The 27687-nt window shown below is 39.8% G+C and overlaps 1 protein-coding gene and 1 long non-coding RNA gene across 5 annotated transcripts in view; one reads left to right on the forward strand and one right to left on the reverse strand.

The window, feature by feature from the left end:
- The window catches only part of LOC134160439 (uncharacterized), a 456110-nt gene that overhangs the window by 211896 nt on the left and 216527 nt on the right, over positions 1–27687 (forward strand). The window lies entirely within an intron of this gene.
- The window catches only part of IQGAP2 (IQ motif containing GTPase activating protein 2), a 124990-nt gene that overhangs the window by 44880 nt on the left and 52423 nt on the right, over positions 1–27687 (reverse strand). The window contains exons 3-13 of one of the 4 annotated variants that reach the window (XM_062612363.1): positions 17720–17876; positions 16458–16535; positions 14572–14648; positions 9313–9380; positions 8832–8945; positions 5440–5618; positions 4685–4772; positions 3962–4125; positions 3330–3417; positions 771–934; positions 52–212 (exon numbers count right to left, since the gene is read on the reverse strand). In XM_062612363.1, the coding sequence (XP_062468347.1) occupies positions 52–212; positions 771–934; positions 3330–3417; positions 3962–4125; positions 4685–4772; positions 5440–5618; positions 8832–8945; positions 9313–9380; positions 14572–14648; positions 16458–16535; positions 17720–17876 (1338 nt within the window). The remainder of the gene's footprint in view (positions 1–51; positions 213–770; positions 935–3329; positions 3418–3961; positions 4126–4684; positions 4773–5439; positions 5619–8831; positions 8946–9312; positions 9381–14571; positions 14649–16457; positions 16536–17719; positions 17877–27687) is intronic. The other 3 variants (XM_062612364.1, XM_062612365.1, XM_062612366.1) reach the window with 3 other exon arrangements.

Below are 27687 nucleotides of genomic sequence, written 5' to 3' on the forward strand. Positions count from 1 at the left end.
ATCACTAAACCATGTCACTAGACATCCAGTCAAGACAAAATGAGCCTTTACCGTTGAAAGTTTTCCTCTTCCAGATTATTGAAGCCAATACATGGGGTTCTGAGATGATTCTTTATCATTAGGAGGTCCTTATTTTCCAAGGCCTGGTTTAGCAACACAACAGCTGACAACATTTCTACTGCAATAGACAGTTCATCATGTGCCAGGTAGTTCTGTAGGACAATAATGTACCACAGTCAGGAAGCTAAGTAAGTAGTGTAACGAATTTGAGTTACACAGTTTAGATACCATCAAGGAGATGGACTTGATTTAATAAGCCTGACAAATTTCCTACTCACAGGCATGTCAGGTTAACACAGCACTGGTGGTAGAGCTTACTGGGTTTGCTACACAACTCTTCAGACTTTTCTTCCTTTGGGCCACAGTCCCATCTATTTTGGTCTTACTCTTATTGCAGAGGATTACTTTTCTACACTACATAGTGTATTTACAATAAATACAGTATAACAGAGTTAGTCCTCATTAAGGGCATGCAACAATTAAAAAAAAAGTCAGTTGATTTGTTGCAACACAAGAGCTCAGTCAGAGCAAAGTGTCAAAAAATTAATTTTGTGATTCAATATTGCCTATTCAACCAGACCCATTCATGCAATATGTAACACTACGGCAATAGAATCAAGTTTGATTTTACACAACAACATGCTATGTTTGTGCTCTTTCATGGTTTGACTACATAACATCAGCAAGCAGTTCAAACTTTTCACTCTTACCACAGCATTCTGTTGTTGGAGGTTGAACAGCTCAGTCTGATAGAAAACAGCAGCAAATGAGTGAACAACAGGCAGCTGCGCCTCCGGTTTCATCAGTGCAACCAGTGTTTTACTAGGATCACAGTTACGAATTGTAGTATTGATATTGTCAACTGCTATAAGTTCTAGAGAACAGCAGGGAAAGAAAAGCCTATTAATTTTCATATACAATTTGCTCTTTATGCCATGTAGATGACAACTAGGTTATTCCAAAGAATATAGTTTGCTGTCATTAGAGAAAAACCAGATACATTTGTGTGAGATTCTTCAAGACACAACTGCTGAATGCTGCAAAAACAGTGTCTGTTGAAAGGTATGCAGCAAATAATTGGCTGGAGGACTTTGAAGTGTCTGGACTTTTAGGTATTAGCGGCTGCTTATTCTACCTTTAACCCAAAACAAGGAGCTGACCCCATCCTAGCACACAGAAAGCCCTAACATCCCTCCTGGCTTTGCATGTGGCAGGTACTGCTGGGTATGTCAGCTCCAGTGCCCCAGTCTTGCTTCACCCCTAAAGACCCTTTCCTTCTGCACTGTGTTCCTCCCTCGAATCCTCTCTTCATCAGGACCTAACTCAGCTAGCTAGAACAAACCTGTACTGTAACAAAGACATCTTATTGTCCATTTCAGGAAGCCTGGTTGAAATCAGCCATATGTTGGGTGTTTGGGAATTTCAGTAGCTGAACGAAGGGAAAACCACATGCTATGGCTTCTAGGACTTCCTGTTCCTGCCATCTCTTCTTTGCTTGTCAACCAGCATGGAAGATCAGCCCTCACAAGCACTACCATCTGGGAATTTTCCCCTTCTCTACAATTCAGATTTAAAATCAAACAGACCACCACAGAGGAGTACAAGCGCTACTCTTTTCAGCACCTGAATAATTCACCTGGCTTGCTTTTTGCTGAACTGACTTCAGCAGATGTTTGCACCTAGCAGAAAAACGCCAAAAAACACCTTCCAGTTGGGCAACTGCAGAAACCTTACAAAAGTCCTTAGCTTAGGCATAGCCACTGTAATTGCACACCTAGAGTCAACTTTGAAGAAACCCAGGCCAGGACACACCCAGGAACACATTGTACAAGGCACTGCTCTGGTCTTGCACAAAGGGAATCAACCTTGACGGTTAGACTGTATGTGGTAAAGAATGACAATTACAAGTGTAATTTCCATCTCCTCCCTTATCTTACGGATTTTCTGTACACTATCATCCAGGGAATGTTTTCAGTCACTACTGACTGCTTAAGTCTGTACAAGACTGCTTGTACAGCAGACACCATCCACAGTTCATGTATGCAGCAACACTCAGATCTTGTTATATGACACAAAAATGCTGAAAACCTTTCTATGCAACCAGGCCCACCTAAACAAGCCTCTTGGTCATATAGGGCCACGTTGCTCTTGAAGGTCCTCACTGTTGGCTTTTCCCGAGGTTACAAAAAGGAAAAAGGACTCAAAGCTACAGCGTGCATGCTTTTTTTGAGAGAAAAATGCAAAGAGAAAAAGAGTCAGAGTCCACAAATGGACTAGACAAGCTCTCAGTAAATAACCAAGCTAATGATTTCTAATTCAGGAACAGAGCATGCAATTTGCGAAATAGAATTTACATTGTTTACATTCCAATAACAAAACCCACTGTTTTTTCCTTTTCAAACCAAACATAAGAAATATGTTGGTCTCCAGATCACTGTTACTGATTTTCATACATCACATTTTCCCTTCTCATTTCCTTTACCAAGGAGCCACTCTTCTAGAAAAAGTACTGCTCACCATGTCTAAACAGTCTAAAATAGGCTAACATTTGACGTAACAAGTCAAACTTCTCTTCTGGCTTATATGGACTTCACAGGACAGCCTTTCAGTCACATTACAAAAACAATCAGCTTGGATTGAAAGCACTGGAAATACCACCAGAAACAAAACAGCCACTAAGCCATGCCCAGATGTAGCAGTTTGATGAAAGCTGAACTTCCTAGCAAAGAAGATTCCAGTCAAAAGCAACAATACATGCACTGCAAATTTAGATCCCCTTTAACTATATTTTCTTTAGAAACTATAACTTGTCTTGTGACATTCTTAGCAGGGTAAGAACAGATTAGACAGGTAAGTGTGTCTAAAACTGAGAAAAGTTTTCCTCTGTGATGTGATTGCAAAATATTCTTCCATGTGGTCATTCTGTTTTAATTATACATGGATGTTCATCACTCCCAAATGAGGATTACACTGGTAAATATTTGTTCAAGACATCAAGCTGTGCACTGTCTTCAGTTTTAGCCAATGTGTTTACTAGTGGCTCAAGTTATTCAAAGAAAAAATTGTTAGCTACCTCAGATAAGAGTATATCCAATGTGGCACAGATTGATGGCTTGGAAATCATGACACTGAGAACAGTTTCAAAAATAAAATGCAAAGCATTTCTTCTGTTTGAGAAACCTTGTTTCACCCAGAAATGGTGGGTCCAGTTAATCAGATTAGCATAATTAAGTGGTGATGGTAAAAATTGAGTATTAAAAGTTACTCACTAAGCTTGTGAGCCTCAGCTTCCGCATTGGCAACACTAACTTCATTCTGAATTTCACTTTTGTCGAGCATATTTGGAACCCCTGCTATCTAACAGATCAGAAAAAAAAAAAAAAAATTAGTTACTCTTTTAAGTTTGATGGAAGATAAGGGATAAAACCCCTTGATGGGACACTGGGATTTGATTGTACTATCCCCTGTGCATCAAACACATAGTAAATACAGAATTAGTCTTTCCCTGTGATTTTTATCTTGCTCAGAATGATGTCTTTTCTCCTTAAAACCCAATAAAATCTCCTTAAAACCAATTCTTTCATTTGCCATTAGTGATTCAATATTGCCTTTGGATGTACTCAAGTTTAACTGATTTTCAAATCAAACATAGTATTAGGGGTTGCATGCTATATATTTTCTTCTTATATCTTAGTAACTACTTAAAAAGGCATCACGCTCTTTAGAGCAAATGCAGCTGCTTCAGTGTTGATTAGTACATCAGTTATTCAAAAACTTCTATAAAGCTGTTTCATAAGTGATGCTGAAGGCAGAGTAAAGGTAATCTTTCTGTGGATTAAAATCTGCTAAGAAAAAAAAAACCAAAACCAAGCTGATGTGTCGTACTATTCCATTCCATTACCTGCATTTTCTGTTCTTTAGAATTGCACAATTGCATTAGGTACCATGAGGAATTTTGTGGCAGAACTTCAAGTAGGCTCAGAGCAGGGCCGTTCAAACCTGCCATCAGTGCCACTTCATCTTGCTGGTCAATAGCCTCATTCACTTGGACTAAAGCTATGTGAACTGAAATGAAAACAATGCTTATAAACAGCAAATATGCTTTTGTGAAAAATAAAATTTCATTGCTGTCAGCATCTCACTTCTTGTAAAAGCCAGCTAGAGTGGCAATCTTTATCCAGCAGAGGATTATCTGTTTCAAGACTAATCCTACAAAAGGAGTCTCTGGCTCTTTGCAAGCCTGTCTGTGAGGGCTTCAACCACAGCTTACTGGAAGGTTATGAACTAATTTTGGCTCTATATAGAAAAGGGGGTCAAAATTTACAGTATTCTGCACATAAAAGGAACTCAAATGTAAGGAAACAGGGCAGGCAATGAATGATTTGAGTGTGAACTGAGGACTTCTTACAGCAAAACCCAGAAACCCAGACCATTAGTCCCCCAAAAGATCAGTAAAGAAGGAGCAGCAAGAAAACGCTGTTGTAGACAGACATAAGCTACTTCTGCGTATTTTATAATATTCCATAGAAATATTTTGTTTGTTCACGTGGATTCAGGTCACATTCAGCTGGAATCTGAGAGATCCCGAGTTATGTGCACACTTCTGTGATCCAGAACAGCTTACTGTTTATCTTATTGATATTGCCTTGAATCTCAGCTTGTGTCAGCAGCTCCTCGTAGACATCTCTCTCTTCTTCAGAGATTGTGCCATTCTAGAAAACAAAACTGCTGCTAGTACAGGCAAAAACTTTACAGAGAGAAAAGCTATTAGCAGGAGTCATTAAAACTCTTATCAGCTGAAATATTTGCTGCATGTATTTGTAAAGGAATTTGTCAACCACAGGAACTAAACAAATTAGCACTTTGCAGTAACTTGCTGAGCAGAATTTAAAGCATTTTTTTGCTTCCTGTAAAATAGCCATGTAAATATAGTGTAGTATTTTTCAACTACAGAAAGCATTATCTCTCAAGTAAAAAACAAAGCAAATAATTCCACATTAAAGATCTGTGGCAGAGGTTATACTTCACACTCAAAAAAGATATAATTGTTTTTGCAACTTTTTAAACAGATTTTTGTTTTGTTTTAATTTTACTTCTAAAGCAGCCAATAGAAGAAAACCAGTCCTTTTTGACTTTAGTCTTCCAGTAATTTTTACTTTGGTTGAAGATAAGCTACATCATACTCTTATTAATCATAGTCTTAAAAAATTGGCTGCCAGCTTGTTGCATTAATATTATTCATCTTTTTTAGTTTAAAAGTGTTTTTTTCTAATTGCTCTATTATGATTAAGTTAATTTTTAAAACAGTAATACTACAAAATGACAAGCAACATGAAGGAACATGTATGTATACTAGGAGTGCAAATAAAATACCACTACCTTAAGTCTTGCATTTGATTCTTTTCTTCTTTTAGCTTCGAAGAGTTCATTCTGATAGTCTTGTGCAAGTTCTTCATCCACATTTAGCAACATTGCATTTGGGTTCCTCAGAGTTACAATGGTTTGCTCAGCTATTCCCTTCTCAATAGCTTCGTTAATTGCTATTACTGCTGCATGCACTGAAATGAAAAGCACAATTAAATTTCAGGAAGTAAAACACATTCAAAACTATCACTGCTTCTTCTGATTTATTTGAATTGAGTGTTTAATATATATTAAAAAAAATGCATATTCCCCTTCAAACACCCCATTCCTAGTATTTCCCTTAGACATGAAAAAACATGAAGTCAAGCTATACATTATCATAGAAGGCAGTTACTGGACAACTTGCCTAGCTCTTGGTGGATAATCCATTGCTTAGCATTAAATTCATGCTATAAAGTTGGTCTAAAATGATTTTGCTTTATCTCAGTTTACCACAGCATCACATGGGAAACATAAGCAGCTGGCACAGTGGAAGACAAACAAGCAGAGACACACACACTGGTTCCTTTGACACTGAACTTTACAAACAGAGGAAGTTCAGACTGGACATTAGGGAAAGATTCTTCACTGAGAGGGTGGCTGGTTGCTGGAACAGACTCCCCAGGAAAGTGGTCACAGCGTCAAACCTGTCAGAGTTCAAGGACTATCTGAACAATGCTCTGAGTCATATGTTTCAGTTTTAGGTTGTGCCCCAAGGAGCAGGGAATTACACTCGATGATCCTTATGGGTTCCTTCTAACTTGGAGTATTCTATGATTCTATAAAGACCCAGGTCAACTTCAAGGGGCCAAAACAACTGCCATTCTTAGACACACATATCACCCTTACATCCCCGTATAATAAAACACATAGGAAGGATATAATCTCTTCCACAGTTGCAGAAGAGGCCTTACTGATGTAAGTGGAGATACCAAAAAGTAGTCAAAAGACAGCTTCAAGATTAGGAGAGATATGAAGAGGTATTGGTGAATATTGTGAACCCAGCTATCAAGAGAAGCTGTGAGAAGCCTGATTCGACTTAAATAAGTAGTCTGCAGGGATGGGATAATGGTGAGAGTTATAAATAAGCTTGCTTTGAAAGAGCTTAAGCCTACTTTTTGCACTGATTTCTACTATTGCTGACAGCATAGCATGAGTAATCAGTGGTTTCATTTCATATCTCCTTTTACTTATTCCATTTCAGAAGCAGAGTGGTAGACCCTTTCTTCCAGTAGGACCTCCACATTTAACCTCACTAGCCGCTTGAGGGTTCCCAAAGCAGATGTTTCCTGTGCTGGGGCAGTGCCTGTTATCTACAGCACAACCCTTGCCCAAAGGGACAGAAACAACATCAGGAAACCCTGCTTTTCTATGGAGACTGAAAACACTTCAGAAGTTAAAGGAAATCCTACGCATTCTATAATAAGCTTTCAAAAAAGGAAGTTGCAGCCCTTTCATCTTCAGAGGCGGAAGGCAGCTCCCTAGAAAAGTGCTTGGTAGTCATTATATCTCTGAAAATTTGCTAAAAACAAGAGACAAACTACCCTCACTTCTAAAGATATTGTTTTAAGAGCTAGCTTTACAGAAGCATGCATATACTGAGCTATAGCAGTTTCCAAAATATACAACACAGGCAATGCAAATCAATGTGAGAAAGTGCGTTTTAAGTTAAGGTCTGGAAATCTCAGCGCAGTAAGTAACATCATAAATCAGCGTGTTTCAATTATTCTACTTTGCAAGGTTTAACAACTTTCAATGGAACGTAATATTATAATTCCATGTCCTTTTTATGTTGAGGACACCAGAACTGCACACAATACTCCAGGTGAGGTCTCACAAGAGCAGAATAGAGGGACAGGATCACCTCCTTTAACCTGCTGGTCATGCTCCTTTTGATGCAGCCCAGGATACAGTTGGCTTTCTGGGCTGTAAGCGCACACTGCAGCCAGCTCATGTTCATTTTCTTATCAACCAACACCCCAAGTCCTTCTCCACAGGGCTGCTCTGAATCTCTTCTCTGCCCAGCCTGTAGCTGTGCCTGGGATTGCTCCGACCAGTATCTGAAGGGGGCCTATAGAGATGCTGGGGAGGGACTATTCACCGGGGACTGTAGTGATAGGACAAGGGGTAACGGGTTCAAACTTAAACAGTGGAAGTTTAGATTGGATATAAGAAGGAAATTCTTTCCTGTTAGGGTGGTGAGGCACTGGAATGGGTTGCCCAGGGAGGTTGTGAATGCTCCATCCCTGGCAGTGTTCAAGGCCAGGTTGGATGAGGCCTTGGGTGATACGGTTTAGTGTGAGGTGTCCCTGCCCACGGCAGGGGGGCTGGAACTAGATGATCTTAAGGTCCTTTCCAACCCTAATTATTCTATGATTCTATGATTAAGTTTTATTCCCCCTGCCTCCCCATGTACAGTCTACAGTACTGTTAACTGGGTTGTATCAGTGATCCACTGTAATCCATTGATTATACTCAAGCCAGCCCTTCTGTTCTTCAGAACAGCTGTCCGAAAAAGGCTACGATTTTCAACAGAATAACCAGAGCTCAAATGTGGACTGAAGTGAACACACTTTGTTTCATGTCATTTAAGTTCAAGCAAATTTTTTTGTTTTGTGGTTGTGTTTTTGTTTTTTTTTTCTAATATGTCACTTCATTCCACAAAAATCCAAAACGACCAAAACAGAACAAACAAAAAAACCCTCAAAAAACCCAAACATCCCCCCCCCCCCCCCAAATATCAAAAAAAAAACCAAAGGAGAAATAACAGATGTACTATGATGGATATGCTTGGGCAGCAAAAAAGCATTAAAATATGTTTTTGAGTGGAGGCTATTCAAATCAGACTCAAAAGGACCATAACTGTGCATCAATCTCCCTAAAAAGGAAAAGCTTATTTAAATATCTCAGGTTGCTGTCCCAACAAAGCAACCTGATGTGTTTGAGGAAAGCCTGCAAGGCTCCTGCAAAAACACAACACATGAAGGAGGCACAAAGGAGATACCACATTCCCATGGCCATCTCCGCTGAGCCCTCTACAGTGCAGAAGAACACACAGAGATCGAGTCATCATTCTGCAGGAGCACCTGCTACCAAAACATTAAACTCATGCAAAAAAATGGTAAGAAATCCTTATTTCTGGTAGCACTTCCTATGGTTCAACAGAGATGCTCCTGCAGACTGAATGCAGACTGAAAACTTGCAAGAAGTCTTGTAGCAATGATGCAGAATGATAACCAGTGAAAATTTATATGCTTTTCCTGCTATTTATTAAGGGGTGCCAAACATGGTGAATTAAACCACAGAAAATATTTAGTTAGCATTCTGTCAAATTACCCAGTAGAAAACGGAACAAAAGCCACACTTACATGCAGCTTCATCCACTGATAATTCACTGGCCAGAATCCCACCAATTTTACTAAAAGATGGCATCTGTATGCCATACTTCTCTAGCTCCTTTCGCATGTTGCTGATTTCTTCCTCTGTTTACATTAAAAAAAAAAGAAATATTATTAGAAGAAAAGCCGAAGAACTTCTTTATGAATCACTGTACCTATAAATATGGGTGCAATGTTTTTGAAAGTGTGTGTGGTCAGGGCTTCTTAGCAGTTTTTCCTCCCCATTTTGAAGGAATCTAAGACATGACAAGTATTCCATGCAAATTCACCCCCTTTCATCCTTCCCAGTCTGACATTCATTAAAAACAGCAGCCTCCCCCCTACTTTATTAGAATGTGTTCGCAACAACCTTGTGGGAGGAGAAAGACCATAATAGAAAATATGTACAAAGTTAGCAGATTTACTGGGTGATACAACCATCTAACATATGATCAGATAATCAGTTTATTACCTGTGAAGTCTACTTTCCCCAGTAGGTCCTGGATTTGTGGTGCTAATCCTAGTTTGAACAGATACAAACTGCAAAGAAGAAATTTAAAATGTAAAATCCTGTATGTGGTCGAGATGTCCATTTTCTGTACAAAACAAAAGTGGTTTTATGAATCTTGTCTTTTAACCCTTGAATTTCATGGGCCAATATGGAATAAATTAACCCTGCAGTTTTCTTTATTCTGTATTTTCAAATTTTACAGAAAGAGAAGTCTGTTTTTACTTGATATTTCAAAGAAGCATCTCTAAGGCAGGCACTGTCAGTGTATCTCAGATCACAGGGGATGTGTAAACAAGTAGGAAAACTTAAGGGAGGACAGTTAAAAAATTTCAAAAGCCCACACTGGGGGGGTGGGAAGGGGGAAATCAAGGTGTGAATGCACTTTAGTACAGCTTATAGCTTTGGATCTATGTACTGTCTGACTTGTGTTGTGTCTGCCCTGTAATTAATACCTGAAGACATGCAAATTACCGATACCCTTCTTACTAAATGTAGAGGAACAAGGACCTGTAAGTCCATCCGAGACTATCTCAAATATATTTGTGTGATTAACTATTTATCTTTTTGGAAAACAAAGAAATCTCAATTTAAAGTGATATCCATGAAGTAATATTTTTGTTTCAATATAGCATGCAAAAACATATATACTCATTCCTAGAGTTCTAGGGTGCTATCTGAAATAGAAAAAGGAAAAAAAAAGTGAAAGAAAGAATAAAAGAGAGCACGAGTACATGCATGTTTTCTCAGTGTCTTTCAAAGGTATGCATTCACCCATGAAAGATTGGCCTTTCTATAGTTTATCAAATGTATATATATATAATTTCTACTGAAGATCAACAAACAAGTGTGTTTTGCAAGCTGTGATCAAAAAAGTACAATTAAAAAAAAAGACTTAAATAACGCATTCCTCCAAAAGGATTAATTTGCACCACTTACTTAAATTACCTCACCCCAACTTCATACACTGCAACTGTGTATTGCAGATTAGGGGTTTTGTTTCTAGAAGGGTACTCTTCCCTGTTGTGTTTTGTTGCTTGGTTTTTTTTGCTATTAGCAAATCACAGGATGAGACTTCAAGGCAAGTGTTTGTAGCTGTCACATTTGTTTCAGAGCACACAGAATCAACATTTCATCTTCCATGATACCGCTGCTGCTCTTCTGCCCTGTCACAACCTGGATGAACACAACAGCACTTCTCATGTAGGTCAACACTTTTGACTGCTGCAGCCCCTCGAAATCACTGCTTTCAAAGCAGTCTTAAATGCAAGTTTTCTATACCATGACTATAATAATGAAGGATCACGTTCCTCCATTACCCTTACCTACGTACCAGTATTTCCTTGTGGGCTTTGAAAGAGATTTTACTTTAAGCTTGAGACAGGGGAACAGTCCTGGCTGCAGGACTGGGTGGGTAGGAAGCTGAAGGGTGTTACACAAACAGTTATGGAGACCAGCAGCAGCACAAGGATACACTGGGGGTTTTTTTGTTTTGTCGGTGGCGGGGGGGGGTGGTGGGGGGGGGTGTCACCACAATAAAAAGGCAGAGCTAAAAAAATGTGGTATGAACATCTGAGACTAATACTTTTGCTGCTCAGCCCTTCCTGGAGGGTACTGAGCCATGCGGTACTCCTACACTCCTTTGCTTGGATAAATTTATTAACCACCAGGTGGTGCTGAAAATGTGCTTCTAGTCTTGCAGGGAGCACCAAGGCGCTTCTATTCTGTATTAGGTTACAATTTCACTTGAAACAGCTTGCTTAGTGCTTTTATAGTGTGACTTGAACCTCAGGGAACCCACATAAAATCAAAAGCAGGGGATCTTGGCGTTAAGAAAGCTTGATATGAGGCGTCAGGAGCAAGGGAGAAACAAACGGGAAACGGAAGTCGCCAGGTGAAGTTCCTCTTTCTCACCCACACAGACCTGCCATTCATACCAGGCAGAGGTTCATGGGTCTTGTTTTATGGTTAACTCATATATAACATGCCATAAAAAAAACAGATCTGAAAATAGTGTGCTTTTTCTTCTTTAAAAAATGTGTGTGTTTTTCTACTGCTTATTTGGAAAACAATGTTTTGAAGCTGTCCAGCTTCAAAGGGATAGTTTGTCCAGGAGGTAGCAGTGATCTACTTGCCTTTGCAAGCAGATTTGTCATTTGACAACTAAGCTTTTCAGGGGAAGGGGAAAAAACAAAGTCTCAGAAGCACTGCTATTTATTAACATGAATCACTCTCAGCATCTTAATTTAAGCGAAGCAACTCTTAACCTCATTTAGTCCAGGACCAAATCCAAATCGGCTTGCACAAGAAAAATGGTGCAAGAAATGAGACCTATGCCTTTGTATTTTTCATGGGCTTTAAGTATTGAGGTTTCAACAGGAAAAAAGCAAGAGGGTAATTATATTCAACAGGAGTCTAGAAATTGTTTGTTTGCTACGTCATTCCTTCCTGGAGAGAGCAGTGCTGTATTTGACAGTGCAAGTTGTTCTGCATACAGTTGGTGCAATGGTCTTCATTTCAGACCTGAACCAGCACATATCCTAAAAAATACATTTAAACCATATTGCTTAGAGTCATTTTCTATCTTCATGTGCTCTAGCAGCTCAAAGATCATCAAACCCCAAATAACCAGAAACTTCCCTGTGAAATGTTAACATTTCAGGTGTCAAATAGACCCTTCGGAATGATGGAGATTTTTTCTCCTATTGCATCCAGTTAAAGCTATTTCATGCTTCTTAAAGGGAAATTAAAAATAATCTTATCAATTTTAAGCACTTTAGTTATGCACACTAACTGTCTATAAATGAATTCAAGCAGGAAATATCTGAACTAAAGATGGCTCCAGGATTTCCAAGATGAGAATAAGGAAATACCCTATGTTAAATTTACATAGTTTTGTTAGAAAGCTCAAGAATCATGTTACTTCAGAGTAATGACTTAGTAACAACTGAAAAAAGAATAAGTAGGTCAACCCGTCACCTCTGAGAAAGTGTTCAATTTTCTGAAGTTATAAGCCTTTGAAATTTGAGCATGTGCTCCGAGATGCATTAGAATTTAGCTTTCCATCCCAATGGTGATTCTTCATACAGTGGTCACATATATACGCTACAGCTGCAAAGGTGAAAAGCCTGACTAGAATTGCTGTTTCTGGATGCTGTGGTGCTGGACCCTGAGAAAAGCAGGGATATGGACTTTTCCAGGGTCAGTGAACTGTTGATGACTCCCTGCAAGAGGATTCCCTAACAAACCCAGAGAGTAAAGTGGGTAGGGTGCATGATCTTGAAGCTGGGGGAACAGATGCCAGCTGCAGAAGAGGAACATAACCAGAGTCCTGCTGTTCACTGTTCCTCTGATGCCAGTACAACTGGGAATGTTGCTAGCCAAGCCAATGGCCTGCCCTTAATTCTGTTTGCCAGACTGCTTTCAATGTAGGCTGTGTGCCATTTAATACTAGCATAGGAGTTTAACTTGAAGGGCTGGAGAGAACTGATTTGAAAGTAAAGGGCCTACACTTTTTAGGAAAAGACATAGAAATAAATGAAGCTTAACAATTGTTTCTTCAATTCTTTCATCCTGCCTGCAAGTCTGTTTCTAAAATATTAGTTGCAAGTGCAGAGTTATAGCTTTGCATTGATAAGCAGCAAGGAAAAGTAATTTAAACAAGACAAATGTAAGTGGAAGCTAAGACAATACAGACTAATTCTGATGTTGACATATGTGCTGGGGCCTGTCAAGATCGAGAAAGGAAAACTGCTGAAAAGATCAACCTATTCCAAAATTCAGTTCAAAATGAAAAGAGTTATTGCTGTTGCAAAGACTAGGCAGAACTTATAAAGGTATTTAATTGATGGGTTTATTGTTCATGCAGCATTCAAATGCACAGTTGATGAAGTGTTCCTCCATACATGAGGGAGCAAATATTGGAAAAACTCATTGTGTTCTTCCACCTCCTGCAAAACATTCAAGCCAGTCCATAACATGGCTGGAGGGGCACTCAGCAAACCATGTCACCTGAGCTGGTTAACATCAGAGGCCCATACATCTAATTCAATAAATCACTTTAAGCTTACATGAGACACTCGCTCACAGAACAGATTGCACTATCAAATTTTAGGTGAGAGCTACCCTCAAATTGTCCTGGTGATACTCTATAGTTAGAATTACACCAGACATAATAATTTCAAGCAGCAACACTTGCAAATATGAACAAACCCTCCCCCCACCCCAAACCAGCAACCCAGCCCAACAGCAAACACCACAACAGAACCAGGACTCTCAACTCCTAACATGTAGCATTTGAAAGAAATAAGATGAACTTTGGTGGTACGACCTATTTATTGGCAGTGAGTACACACAGAGTGCAAGAATGGCCACAACATTTCAAGGATTACACCTTAGAAAGTTTCAATTACAGCATGTATTGAATAGTTTCTGACCTACAGCCTTAGAGCAGTTGACATGCCTTTGAACAGCACCATTAGGAACACAGAAGAGTGAGTGTCTGGGGTGCAAGGTAATTATGTTCTCTGCAAGACTAGTTGCAAGAAAGTTAATGAAAGGAAAAGGTCTCCATGTGCAGGAAATGAGCTAGGAGAGCCACAAGAGGGAGGAGCTGTCTGCTAACACCCTTGCCCTTCACACCAGGGACAGCACAAGGCAGATGCTTATCACTCTTGCTAAACATCGAGAAAACCTTTGAGGCAGAACATATAAAAAAAAATAAATAAACTAAGCTCTACCTTCAATGGTGTGGTCAAAGCCCTCCTGAATTTGCATTCAAAATCAAGTTGCTCAGAACTTTAAAATCTTGGAAAATCTTATGACATCACAGTGATGATGTCATAATACAGTAGTTATTTGCTCCATTTTGGGAGAGTGACATCAGTTTGCCATGATTTTCACTCTGATCGACTTGTCTGCCCCATAAAAAAGTTTTATTTGGTTTCTATTGTAGTGTGTGTTTTGAAATCACATGTGAACTTTGTGAGAGGGAGTGCTCATTGAGAGAGGAATGTCTGCACTAAATTAAATTGTCTTTAATTTTTATTTTTAAAATAATTTGGGCAATAGTCCTGAAAAAATTGGACTTTTTGTTTCCAACTTTAGATCAATGAATACATAAATTCTGTCAGATTTTGATATACTGGTTGCCCTAAAGCCATTTCGTGACCTACACTCCTAGATTTGGCGATTACTTTAACTTTTACTCCCGTCACTAGTTACCTTAGAGCATGAATGCAATATATCATTCTCGGGATGTTTTTCCTGTCGTAGACATCTGTAGTCTCTGGATAAAAGATCTAAAAAACAAAGAGCATACAGTTAAATGAGAAGACATATTACTGAGCAGAAAAGTAACTAAAAGAGCTCTCTCTGCAGGACTATACCATAAACTTGCAGAATTTCAGCTGTTACTTCTATACATCTGTGAATCAAGTCCATTCTGATGTTATTTTAACTTTACCAGTTGTCTCCATAAGCAAGAATTCAATAAAGCATTAAAAAAATACTGGGGGGGCAATGGAGGAAGGGGGGGGGGGGGCAGAAAGATAAGCAGGCAGAATTTCAGCAAGATTTTTAGAAAAGGTCCTTTTGAAGAAGCTTCAGTAGTAGGACAAGCAGTAGGGCTTATGCTCCTACAGACATCCAAAACCTGGGATGCAGATACAATTTGCAACACCTCCTTGCAAACCAAGCTTATCAAGAATGGTTTAAAACCTCAAAATTCTAATTGCCAGTACCCCTAACTTTGTGAATACATCATTCACAGAGAAAGATATTCAGAGAGGAATAGAGGAATATTAAGCAATTTTGCCAAAAAGTCACATCATAAGTTCCAATTCTGGTTCTACCACTAATTTGTTCCTGGCCTTGGTCCCAGCCACTAAACACTGTTTCTCAAAAAAAAAAAAAAAAAAAAATAGACTTAGTTAACCGTGAGAGTTGGCAGTGCACTTCCAGCCCAGGCTGGGAACTTGGGACTGTGCTGTCCCATAGTTAATGAGACAAGACTAAGTAAGTCAGTAGTACAGTGCCCTCTTCATCATTCACTCACAATAGCTCTGGGAGGAAGAATAAGGAAAGCATTTGGCCATGACCGCCTTCTGCAACAGAAGCAAAGTGTTTCAGAAGAGAGATGGCAGGGTGGAAATCAGCCATCTGAATGGATGACTCAAGTTACACTAGCAAAAAGCCTGACCTGGGAAAGGCAGGACCCTCCCCATCTCTGTGGCATTTCTGCTGGCAGTCATGGGTGCCCTTTTCTGCTTGTGGGCACCTGCAGTGGGTTTGCCTGCAGTGACTGGCCACTAGCCCCTACAGCCCTTCTGGCAGCTGCCTGAGCTTCCCTGCTGTGCCTTGCCACAGGCTAGGAGCCCCAAGAAGGCTGCTGGACAGCCTGGTTGAGGGATTACTTGCCCCTAGCTGTGTGCAGGTGCCAAAATGTCCAAACAATCAGGGTAGGTGTTTCCACACTGCCCTTTCTTAAAGAATTTTCACCTGAAAAAGACTCACTGATGCCCAGAAACAGCAGCAGTAGGGGAGATGACAAGTGAAGACCCACAAGAAAGAAGACAAATACAAGAGGTGACCCAAGAAAGCAGCTGGCTGAAGAAGAGGAGCAGCACAGCCACATAGGTGCACTGGAGTGTGCAAAGACAGTCTGGAAAAAAGGTAGAGGCAGAGAAACTGGAGATACATTATGAAGAAGAGGCAGCAAGAGACACAATGAGAGGCAGAGACCAAAAGAAAGCAAAGATTTAAGTTTTCTGTTTTAAACCATATTCCTTTCAGGCCCCCACAAGGACTGTACTACAATAAGATATAGCTAAACCACTACTAGCACTTCTACTTCCCACAGGAGAAGCATCCCAAGAATTTCTACAGATAGCACTCATCCGCAGTAGCCTCAGCCCATGCACACTAGCAGCAGTAGCACATAACTGACACTCCCACTGCTCTCAGTGTTACCTTCACTTCAGATTTGTTTCCCAAATAACCCCTTCCCTGTAGAGTTACTGTAAGCACCTGTTTATGCTTAAACAGATTAAAGAGCATCTCAGCGAGTCAGTGCCTTGAGCGGATTTCTTTGCTAAAATTTAAAGGCTTACCTTGGGCAAACCAATGGACTCCATTGCTCTTAACCACTGCACGGTATTGTCAGTGTGCCGAAAATGAAGGCCAGATCGCTATTGCAAACAGAAGAAAAAGCTGGTAAAAGTCACATAAAGCCAGTCTGAACCTGGAGATCAAAGTGTCACAGTCTCATTGCTGCTCACAAAGCATCCCGATATATCAACATCCCCATGCTGCGCAGCTCATTCGTTTAAGTAACGTAAGCCAGGTTTGTACCCATCTGAGTGGGCTTTGACTGAAGTGGCCGTTTGTACAGTCTTAGAGTAGTCTTTGGGAGTAAAGGCTTGCTGTCGAATACTAGGAACCACTACCTCCAAAATTCAGAAGTGCTAACACTGCTCAGCACTTCAGTGAAGGAGAATGGGTAAGGAGCTCTTACAGACTCATCAGACTTACCTGAATACCTGATCCTCCCTACAGTCTAGGCAGGCAGCAATTAAAAGAGGAAAAATATTTTCTTTCTTTAATATTTTCTTTTTTATTATTTTTAAAAAGTCAGAGGAAAAGAGGAAAAGAAGCCCAGACTGAAGTTCTGGAGATTTTCAGAAGCAGTGTTTAAATGTAATCAGGATTCTTAACCACTGTTCTGTAACAATATGACACCTAGAACAGCTTAATTTCTCAACTCTTGAACAACAGCCAGTGATTACACCTTAAAAATGACCATTTCATTTTTTTCTGCCTGTTCTACATGTTGAAACAATGCAGTCTGTAATGGGATTGCTCATATGCATGTATACATTTCTGTATTACTGATGATCTTGGAGTTAATGAAGAGCTTGCACAAATAGCAAGCAAACCTTAAGTACTGGGAGCTTGGTTTTGCTTCTCAGTGTTAGCTTCGATAAAATAAACACACATATCTAATGAAGTGAGTGTCTTTCCATACAAGATGAATAAAGTTTGGATTAGTCATCAAGTTTAATTCCTGAATTACTTTAGTCTCTTATTCCTAACAAGAAATAATTGTATAAATGGCAAAGCTCATGTTCTCCCTGGAGCCAGCAGCATGATTTGTTCAGCTTTAGAAACAGTAAGTGATACTAACAGGTTTTGTAAGGGTAAAACATTTCTAACATCATCCTGGTCTAGTGATGTGTGTCTTCCATCTAACCCTGACAATCTTACAGGAGAGGTGCAGAACATCAACCATGCTAAGTATGTTTAAGAGTTGGAAAACAGACATCACTTTTCCTTTTTCTGTCTTGTCAGTGAGAGAACTGAAAAAAGTTATTACCTTATAGCGTGCCTGCTCCACATCGTATATCTTTTTGTCTGATACCACATTAGGGGCAAAGAACTTTGCGAGCTTGGCTAGGTAAACACCATTTCTTAAGCCTTCCTCCAGCTCTGTAGTTGGGGGCAGCTCTTCCTCCAAGCAGACCTCCATCCACCTACAGAGACACCATTTGAGAAACATTGTTATTTGTGGTTTTAATAGAAGTGACACCTTTCAGCCACAACCATTGCACTTTTAATGTCACTACCATAACACAGTCATAAGATAAAAGGGTACAGGCTAACGACAAAATTCTCACATTCATTCACTTGGCAGATCAAAATGACTAGAGAATCGAGTTTGCACTGTGTGACCCATCAATAACCAAACAATATGCTTTGAAGTATAAATCCACTAAGGGGGGTTTTAACTTGGATCTTTTGAACAGAACTATGCTTTTAAATAGGCAATAATTTAAGATGAACCCAGGAAAAAACCCAGACTACAATGTATTATTGATGTTTGCATTAAAAAAAGAACCCATGGTAGGAATGCCAGGGCTGAACCTCAAGAGCATCAGGGCCAATAATGTGCTACATAAATGGCTGGTTCCTGCAGCCAATGTGCTCTACAGCCCAAGCTCCCAGCAATGCTCATCTCAGCACAGGGCACTCCAGCAGCTCATCCTCCTCCCACAGTATGTGACAGCCCTCTGTGTCCACCTGTGAAACACATGGTGCCAGTGCTGGGAGGAAGCAGTCAAGCTTTTTGTTGAAACAGCCCAAGGTACTTTATGTATTTGAGGTCTGCCTGGCAGTCAGTTGCCCAAAACATTTCCGTCATCCATCATGTAGGATGGCTTCTCACCAAAGAGTGACTCAATCCTTCAAGGAGGTAAACTAGTTATGTTTTTGAGACTCGGATGTGGTACATACGGTAGTAGATATAAAGCAGTAATTATTAAATACATAGCCAGTTCAGAAAGCCAGTAACAGACATTAAGCTGTATTATCCAGTATTTTTATATGGAGTAGCCAGGAGAAACTGCTACCAAAGAACTCCTGAAAAAGGTTAGCATCCTAATCACTAGACCAGAAGTTCCTTACATTGGTGGTCTAAGTGTTTTGGCCCTGTAATATTATTCTTATCTCTAGCAGCTAAATCACTTTACAAGAGCTGTAAATCTGGCTAGTTCTTTCCTAGTATTTTTTTTTCCCCACTTAAGCAATCTCTCTGTTGTTAGAAGGACATTAATACCATTACAAATGGACAAGAACAAAACTAAAGAAATTAGTTTATTTTACTTAGTGTCAGTGAGGCAGCATTGCTATATGCCGCCTGAGACAACATTACAAATCTAACACCACCTCCACAGGGATGGCTTTAGAAACCAGAAAGCTGGGATCCAAGTTGAAAGTGAGCCAGTTTCTTCTCCCACCACAGAGAAGAAAACCTCACTACATCATTTTGTTTCAGGTTAAAACTCAAGATAAATTACCTACTCCATTACACTTTTGGATTTGTTACAGGACATATGAAAGTTTTTTCACTGAAGCACAGACTACCCAAATAGCTGTTCAGGAAACCACCAGACATAAGTCTGGGACAATAACACACAAAAATGTGTGGAGTGAGTGTAATTAGGAGAACTGTAGTTTGCAGTGTAAAAGCTGGTTCAGTGACAAGTTTCCTTGGTCCATGTACATGTGTTATTGCCAAAGGTCACAAAAGGCATCATCATTAATGACATTTTGTAGACTAGATATACCCATTAAGGCAAAATGTCATAACATTTGTCTTCTCCAAAATGGAGGACAAGGAAGAATAAACAAAGAATGTGTACACCCAGCAATGTGGGTTTCACCCAAGCCAGTTGGCTTTTCTACAGAATTTATTTCCTAAAATGTGCCTTCCAGAAAAAAAAGTTGCACAGATTAGCAGAACAAGCTTCTGAGCCACAGGAAGCAACCACCATGAGCTGAAGCTGACCCTGTTGGTCAATGCACCGTCACCAGTGAGAGGAGCTGTTTACCCTCAGAACACTGTTTGCTAGCTTTCACTGAATCCTTTATACTTCTAATTCTCTTTTTTTCCTTATTGAAAGATTTTTCTGATATCAGTCCAGAGTACCCAAAAAAAAGATTACATTGGAACTGTTTTTGAAGATACATATATGTGCCCTGGAAGGGTCCATATATAATTGAGTCATTCCCCAAGCTCTAAATGGGATTCTTACCCAAGGTGAAAGCTACTCTTCAGCTTTAAAAACCACCTGTTATACAACAGCTGCAAAACCAGTTTGGATTTGTTTCCAGTGTGGTGATGAACCTTTAAGATTAATCTGGAACCATCCTGTTCTGGATAGGAAGGCTACCCAGTCTAGTGGGTAAATGCAATACACTGAGGAACAAACCGGAAACAATATGAGGAAACAAACTGGGGAGGAGGGGTTAAAAAAAAAAAAAAAAAAAAAGAAAAAGAAGAGGTGGTGGGTGGGTAATGAAGAATACAGTTGTCATTCCAATAAGTCCAGATAAACTAACAAAATCAGTCTCTTTTTAGAGCAAGCATGTTAGTGGCTCAGTGAGAAAAAAAGAAAAAAAAACGTAGAGAGAATTAAATAGACCAGACTTGAAAGATACGAAGAGTTTATTTCCATTTATGGCTAAAAAGAACACTAAGTCGTATGAATTCTAGACAAACTCAGATGTCTGTAGTAAGACAACTGTATTGTAAAGCTTTTGGGAATCAGTCTTCAAGACTGAGCACACCTACAGCTTTTACAGGTTTTACCTATGTCTGGAAGTTGCAGAACTTAACTACAAGAAGATCTACTGTGAAAAGATTTAGTCCGTTTTTCACACTTAATCAGAGGCAGGGAAAACCTTTGGATTTGCATGAAATCCCGCAAATACACAACCAACCTTGTAAGTTTTAGTTATGCAAACAGCTGCCACCCAACTCTGTTACTCTTTCTCCTAGTATTTATTGCAGCACATTTATGTAGCACATTTATATAGCACATTTCTCCCCCGTACTTGCAGAAAACTAGTTTTTTGTTCCCTTTACACCAATTCAGCTAAAAGGGAATTGTGGTTTTAAACAGAAAGAAGCATTACTTTAAGGTTGTGTGGTTCTGCTTTTTAAGGCAGAGTTCAGTGAGTTTCATGAAAGTTATCATATGACATGCTACTGATAGGAGGAGTAGACTGGGTTGAAAAAGAGACAAATCCTTCTACTTCCATTTCTTTAAGTGAAACAGAGAATATCCACCTGACAATAAAGATTTATAGTACCTTAGGAGCAATTTATTTTTCTTTGGGGTTGAAAAAGCAAAACTGCCTTTGGCTCACTCACTGTTTTCCTGAGCATGCAGGACTGCAGTATCAGCATCAGATTTAAGACTGCTGCAGAAACTGTTCCCCACAAAAACTACTCAATACTCTGGCTACACAAGAGGAAGGGCCTACAACCCAGTGTTAGATGGTATGTTTTCCTTTAGTATGAAGCTCATGGAATAAAACTATTATAACTATCAAATGTACAAGTGTATTTCATAGGATCATAGGATAGTTTGGGTTGGAAGGGACCTTACAGATCATCTAGTTCCAGCCTGTCTTCCATGGGCAGGACACCTCCCACTAGACGAAGTTGTTCAAAACCTCATCCAGCCTGGCCTTGAACTTTCCACAATGCAATCCCTACAACTGTGTTTTTACAAACCTGAATTTACTGACAAATGTATGACGTGAAAAACTGCCACAGTGAACATGGTGGTTGATTTGATCACTCATTACAGCTGAAACCCCGTTCCACAGTGGAGAGACAGAGGAACCTCAGGAAGCAGATCAAAACATTAAACATCCCTGAAGTCCTGGCTAGTGCCACCAAAAATTAGCTATCATTAGAACAGCCCTGCAGAGCTACCAATGCCAATTTAAGTATTTTTCTAAAGACACATACTTGGGATCATATACCAGTATGCATAAATACAGCGTGCTTAACTTTCATAATACTGCAGTACTTCCTAGTGCAGAAACAAAGGGTTTGCCTTAGACAAAAACCCAAACCGAGACCTGATCAATGGAAATTAATCTCCAAAACTTTAATTCCAATACATAGAACTGGGAAAGCCTGCCAGGCGTGAGTGTTGACGTACAATTTCCTTTTGCTTTGCTCAATTCTGCTTGACTCTTGGCAATCTGCTGCAGAGCAGTTCAGCAGTGAATTTTTGGCAAGATAACAATGACTTCTGTGCCAGACCCATGAGCAGTTAACAGTATGCTGCTCACCAAGAGATTGCAGTTTCCACATTTGATCACACAAAACAGCAGCAGTATAATGAGCTCAGACTTGCATTTTAAAAGCAAAACACCCCTGAATCTCATTCAAGGGAAGGTCAAGGGAACTGGAAGCACTGCACTGTGGACTTAACCAGTTATGAAGTTGTCTTTGACAGTCTGTGTGGTCAACAAAGCATACACAGTTGGCTAAGGGACTGGAAATGCTAGAGCCAGCGCTCAGCAGAGAAGAGAGAATATATTGTATAACCCACCCAAAGCCCACCACATTCAGCACACATTGGCTATAGCAGCAAAATTTATACTTGTGCTGCCCTGCCCTTTTGCATTTATGCTGCAAGATGTGGATCCGAGGACATCAGGTTTTCACTTCCTGGATAAAGGTGGGACTCCAGAGCCAATGCTCAGAACACTGGATGCTGCTATATGACAATGGTATAGTGAAGACAAGGTAAAGATAAGTTACCGCCCATTTACTACCCTCTTGGCTCACAATTACAGCCTTTCAGTATGGTTCAACACAAGTGACACAGGCTTGTTGTTAGTAAAGTAACAATCAGTCGCAAAGCAAATTGGTGGATTCTAATTTTGAGTGTCTGTGAAGTGGCAGGATTATTTTGAATCAAAACTTTTATTTGAAGATACTTAGCAATACAAAATAGCCTGAAGCATGAGAACTCATTATAGAGTTCCACATTGTTATGCCTCTGATTTCTGAATGTAAATATTTGTTAAGAAACCTCATGTCTTAACTCTTTATTTGCTTCTGGTTTTTAAATGCAAAAAGAGAGTTTCCCCCCACACACCAACAGTCCCATAAATATTGCTTTAAAAAGGAGGGTAAGAGCAGCAGAAGCAAGTTAGGTGTGTTGTTTGGCTGAGCAGGAGCAGTGCTGGTGGCATTGATTTTTTTATAAGGAAAGACTGTGTTAACTCTGGAATTTGCTCTCAGACTGCAAGCTTTAGCGTGATACAACCCTAAACCAGAAACCTTATAAAGAGGTTGTTTCACAAATACGTACAGGCTATTTCCAGATGAAATGCATGCAGAGCTTCCACACAAAGATAGATACAATTTGAAGATCATCATGGAAAAAAGTGTGAGTTGTGTAAAAAACCTGCAAAGATTGGAGGTTCCACTTAGAGGCTGTGGAGAGGAGTGGCAAAGCAAGTAGCTGAGAAAACTACTTTCTTCAGACCTTTTTTTCTTCACATTCTGGTGCACTCAGCCCCATATCTGCTTTACATTTGAAAGCCTTGTCTCAAATCAGAGTTATAGTCCTCTGCTACCAAATTACTTCTGGAGCCACAGACTCTAGAAACGCTGTCTTCTAAATTTGAGGCTCTAGAGTCATACTGCAGTGACAGCCTCTCCTGAATCTCAATTTTATCCATCCTAAAAAGCATACTTTATGTGAAAGATAAATATTTTGTGATTGTAGGCTACTGGAGCAATGTGGGGAAGGAAGGTGGGCGATGTCACCACCAGTCACTTCTATTATGTTGCATGCAAGAAATTACATGAAGACAGCATTGTGGAAGACACCGTGAATCACTTTGCTACACAAGAACTCAGAACTTCAGCATGTAAAATGAGGATCAAATCCTTTAGCAAGAGATTTTGGATTAACTTCTAGAGCTCTTACCCTTCCATAAATCAGTTCAGATTCAGATTTGCTTATCTAAGGCAGATAGTGTTAGACTTAGCAGCATCTGAAATTTTTATAAGTATGATTTCACCAGGGAGGATACTGACTTTCAGTAAGAGCTACACTGAAAACTATGAAGCATTCATGTATGGGTTGTCTGTACATAAGTATTAGAAGACAGATTTCACTGTGTGTTATTGCGTTTTGTTAAGTTGTGCACATGGGCATGAAGTTTATTGTGACATTCATTTCCCTGATCAAAGCAATTCTGATGCATTTCTTATTCAATTTAAATGAGTTGAAGCAAGCAACAGTGACAAATTGCCTGCCCTGTACCTTGCACTAAATCAGCAATAAATAGTTTTGGCAATGTTTTTCCACACCAGATCTCTGCTGCCATAGCAACACTGCCATATTTACAAAATAACCTAAAAGGTGTTATGAAATTCTGGTTCACAAGATGGCAGCACAGATATTTGTTGTTTTAATCCAGCCATCCCTTATGTGGGTTAATCAGAGATTAGAGCCCACAAGGCAAGATGCTGCTCAGCAAACCTGCTCCAAAGCCCTAGCATGGCCCCACTGCCATCAATGTCTGTTGGGTACACAGAAGCAACCAAGTTTTGTTTACTCAGCACTTCTATGGTGGGGGAAAAGAATTACTTAGAGACTCTCTAGCAACACGCCAACAGGCAACATCAGCACATGTGCCTGCACTTCATCACAGCCCCCAACCTTTGCAAAGGCTTTGCTTTGCTGTCTTCTCTGTTTGCAGAGGCAGTAAGATTTAACATCAGGAATCAACCACAAACTGGATGACTGCTCTGTGAGATAACATGCAAGTGGGGGCCAGTGCTAATGGAGCCCATGGGGACGGTCACAGAGATGCCTCATCTTATTCCCCTGTGTTGCCCTGACTCCAAGTTGTTAGGGGGTGGAGAAAAATATTGAAGAGGCAGGGGAGGAAGTGGTAGCAGGAAAGGGGAACTCAGCACTGGTGAAGCCACGATATGTATTTCTTCCTAAGAAACTTCACCTAATTCTTCTCAGAAGGAATAACAGCAACCAACAGGTTATGTAAGTAAACTAGGTAAAAATATTATAGGATTTTTTTTTTTTCTTTTGGATGAAAAGGATGAAATGGAGATGTTCTCTCCTAAAATCCTAGCAAATTCTGTGCAACTAAGCTAACACAACTCAGATTAATGTGCATCATCCAGCTGCAGAGCTTGGACCTGGTTTAACAACCCTCTCTCCAAGAGGCAGCAGAGACCACAGCAACAGAAACAAGTCTTTCCTGTGTTAGTCTGGCAGCAGCAGCTCAGTGGCCCCTGAAAAGTATAATTTCAGACAGACAACAGACTCAAACCACTAATGAAATTTTAGAGTGTGTGGACGTGAGCTCCATAGCAAGTCCCACAAGCAAATACAAGAGTTCTCCCTCCAGCCTTACACATCAAACAATGATTTTATCTGAAAAGAAAGGAAGCCAGATTTGGTATGTGGATTTATCTAAATTTAGTATTTTGCAAATCTATATAGATAATAATTTGACAAACAGAAGCAGACAGTAATAAAAGCATTTTCATACAGAACAGCATTTGTTGGTGTGGAAATGTTACAAGTTATTCCCCCAAACACATCGTATTTGCTTTAGAAAACACTGTGACTGCAGATTCCAAGACCATAGTTTAGGCTTGAACGTTATACCCACTTGCTACATGCTACTGCAATTTGCTTTGCTCTGTTATGTCTTCTACACCTGCAGAATGAAAATACACTTCAGGGCATCATCATGAAAACCCCAGCAGATTTATTTCAGATAGTATTTCAGATTTACCAGTTTAAAGGCTTCTGGCCTGGCATAATTTAATAAATCCTCAAAGCAATCCACTTGAGCAGAAGAGTAAGAAGAAGACATGTGCCACTGGCAAACCACAAAAATGTTACAATGAAATAGCCAGTAATGGGTCCTTCAGACAACCTTCATACTTTTGTCACACATTAGCCTTACTTATCTTAAGTCACAGCTACAGTATTTACCCAAAGTCAACACCCTGCCATGACAGTAGATACTATCCATATCCATAGGAAACAGAGCTGTAGTCTCTAGGAAATGATCTATTCAACAGTAACTTTAACAAAGCTACTGCTAAAATTAAATCAAGCTAGTCAATCAGGGATCCTACATCTTTTGTTCACCCTCTCTGAAACTTCAGTTCATCACCAGATGTACTTTTTCTAGCAGCTGTCAAGCTAGCCACACATGGGAAGACAGCTAAAGAAACATCAAAACAACAGTCATTTTTACATCAAGATCTGGTATTTTATGTGTTTGCCTGTTACCACTGCATGGTGCCTTCCACTCAAGTATTAGTCCTTATCTGTCCAGAGGGATACGCTATTACTTTTATTTGCAGGTAATCCAACAGGCATAAACATTACCACTATGTCTGTAATCAACACACTTTTCTAGAGTAGAAAAGTGATTCAGGGAAGAACCTCCAATGTAAATTAAGCATAAAAGATTGTACATTGTGTGCGCTTAGAGCTAAGTCCATTATTCAAAACCAGCAACAGAAAGACACAGCCCTACCTGCAAACCTGTGTATTTACTTGACAAATGATGCAGCTGGGTAAGCAGAAACCCCAGAGGAGGGGACAGAGGACTACCGAGAGTGTCAAGGCCATGTAGGAGACCCATAGCAGAGCAAGAAATCAAATTCAAGCATGACAGGGTTCAGGATATTGTTCTGACTCGTTGGCTGGTTCAAGCCCACTGGCTTGGATTTGGGTATTATATTTTACCTCTCCAACGTCTGACGAAGGCTACATTTGTGAAAACAACTAGCAGCCATTATGCAGGTACAGAAACTAGAAAAAGGACCCAAGAAGTGTATCTGCTAGACTGGCAGCTAGGACTCAACGAAAGGTGCAGGACAGCAGCCAGCTAAGAATTAAAAGACACGGATGAGAGAATAAGATGTTAAAGAAGTGGAAAGACTGAAAGAGCCAGCTTGTGAAAGGCTGAACTGTTGTTAAAAGCATTTAGTGTTACGCAAACACTGCAAAACTGCAACAAGAGGGAGTTTGTGAGGTTTAAACGTTGTCCCATGTCAGAAAAGAAACACAAGATAAAGGAACAAAGTTAAACCCAAGACATTTAGCTGAGAAACTCCATGCACAGCACCTACAGTTACCTTTCTCTTTTCTTCATTCCATGGTTATGCAAGCCATACCCTCCACTCTCAATGGCTGCAAAGCAGTAGTTCCCTACCTACTCAATAACAACCTAAAATTCTAAAGTGTATGGACACAAATAAGCCTGCATTAGATGACAAAAATGTAGGCAACAGTATAACAACATTTAGTAATCCTTGACAAGCAAATGAAAACCCAAGAAATTAGTAGTATTGCTTTATAGAGATGAAGATAAGCAGCATTTAGGAAGCAGAAAAAAAAAAACAAAAAAAAACAAACCAAAACAAAAACCCAAACACACAAATGCTCTACAGTCTTTTTATATTCAGAACAAAAATAAGAATTGTTGAACAAAGCTTTAGATTCTCCAGGATCATATCATTACTCCAGTTTCAAAACTACTTAGCATTTTCTACAGAGAGTTGAAGCAGCCAGTTAACACAAATTTACACTAAGGGTGATATTCAAAATTTCTATATAATGTGTAGCTATGAGGCCTTGGTGAAGACCTCGCTACAATTTTTACAGTGCAAGTTGAAATTTTTATTGAGGACATATGATTGAAAAATGTATAAAATAGAATCATAAAATCATAGAGTAGTTTGCGTTGGAAAGGACCTTAAGATCATCTAGTTCCAGCCAACCTGCCATGGGCAGGATCACCTCACACTAAACCATGCCACCCAAGGCTCTGTCCAACCTGGCCTTGAACACCAGCAGGGATGGAGCATTCACAACCTCCCTGGGCAACCCATTCCAGTGCCTCACCACCCTCACAGTAAAGAGCTTCCTCCTTATATCAAATCTAAACTTCCCCTGTTTAACCCGTTACCCC

The sequence above is a fragment of the Pezoporus occidentalis genome, unplaced genomic scaffold (genome assembly GCF_034315485.1).
Source record: "Pezoporus occidentalis ecotype Australia unplaced genomic scaffold, CSIRO_AGI_Poc_V1 ctg16, whole genome shotgun sequence".
NCBI classification, from domain to species: Eukaryota; Metazoa; Chordata; class Aves; order Psittaciformes; family Psittacidae; genus Pezoporus; species Pezoporus occidentalis.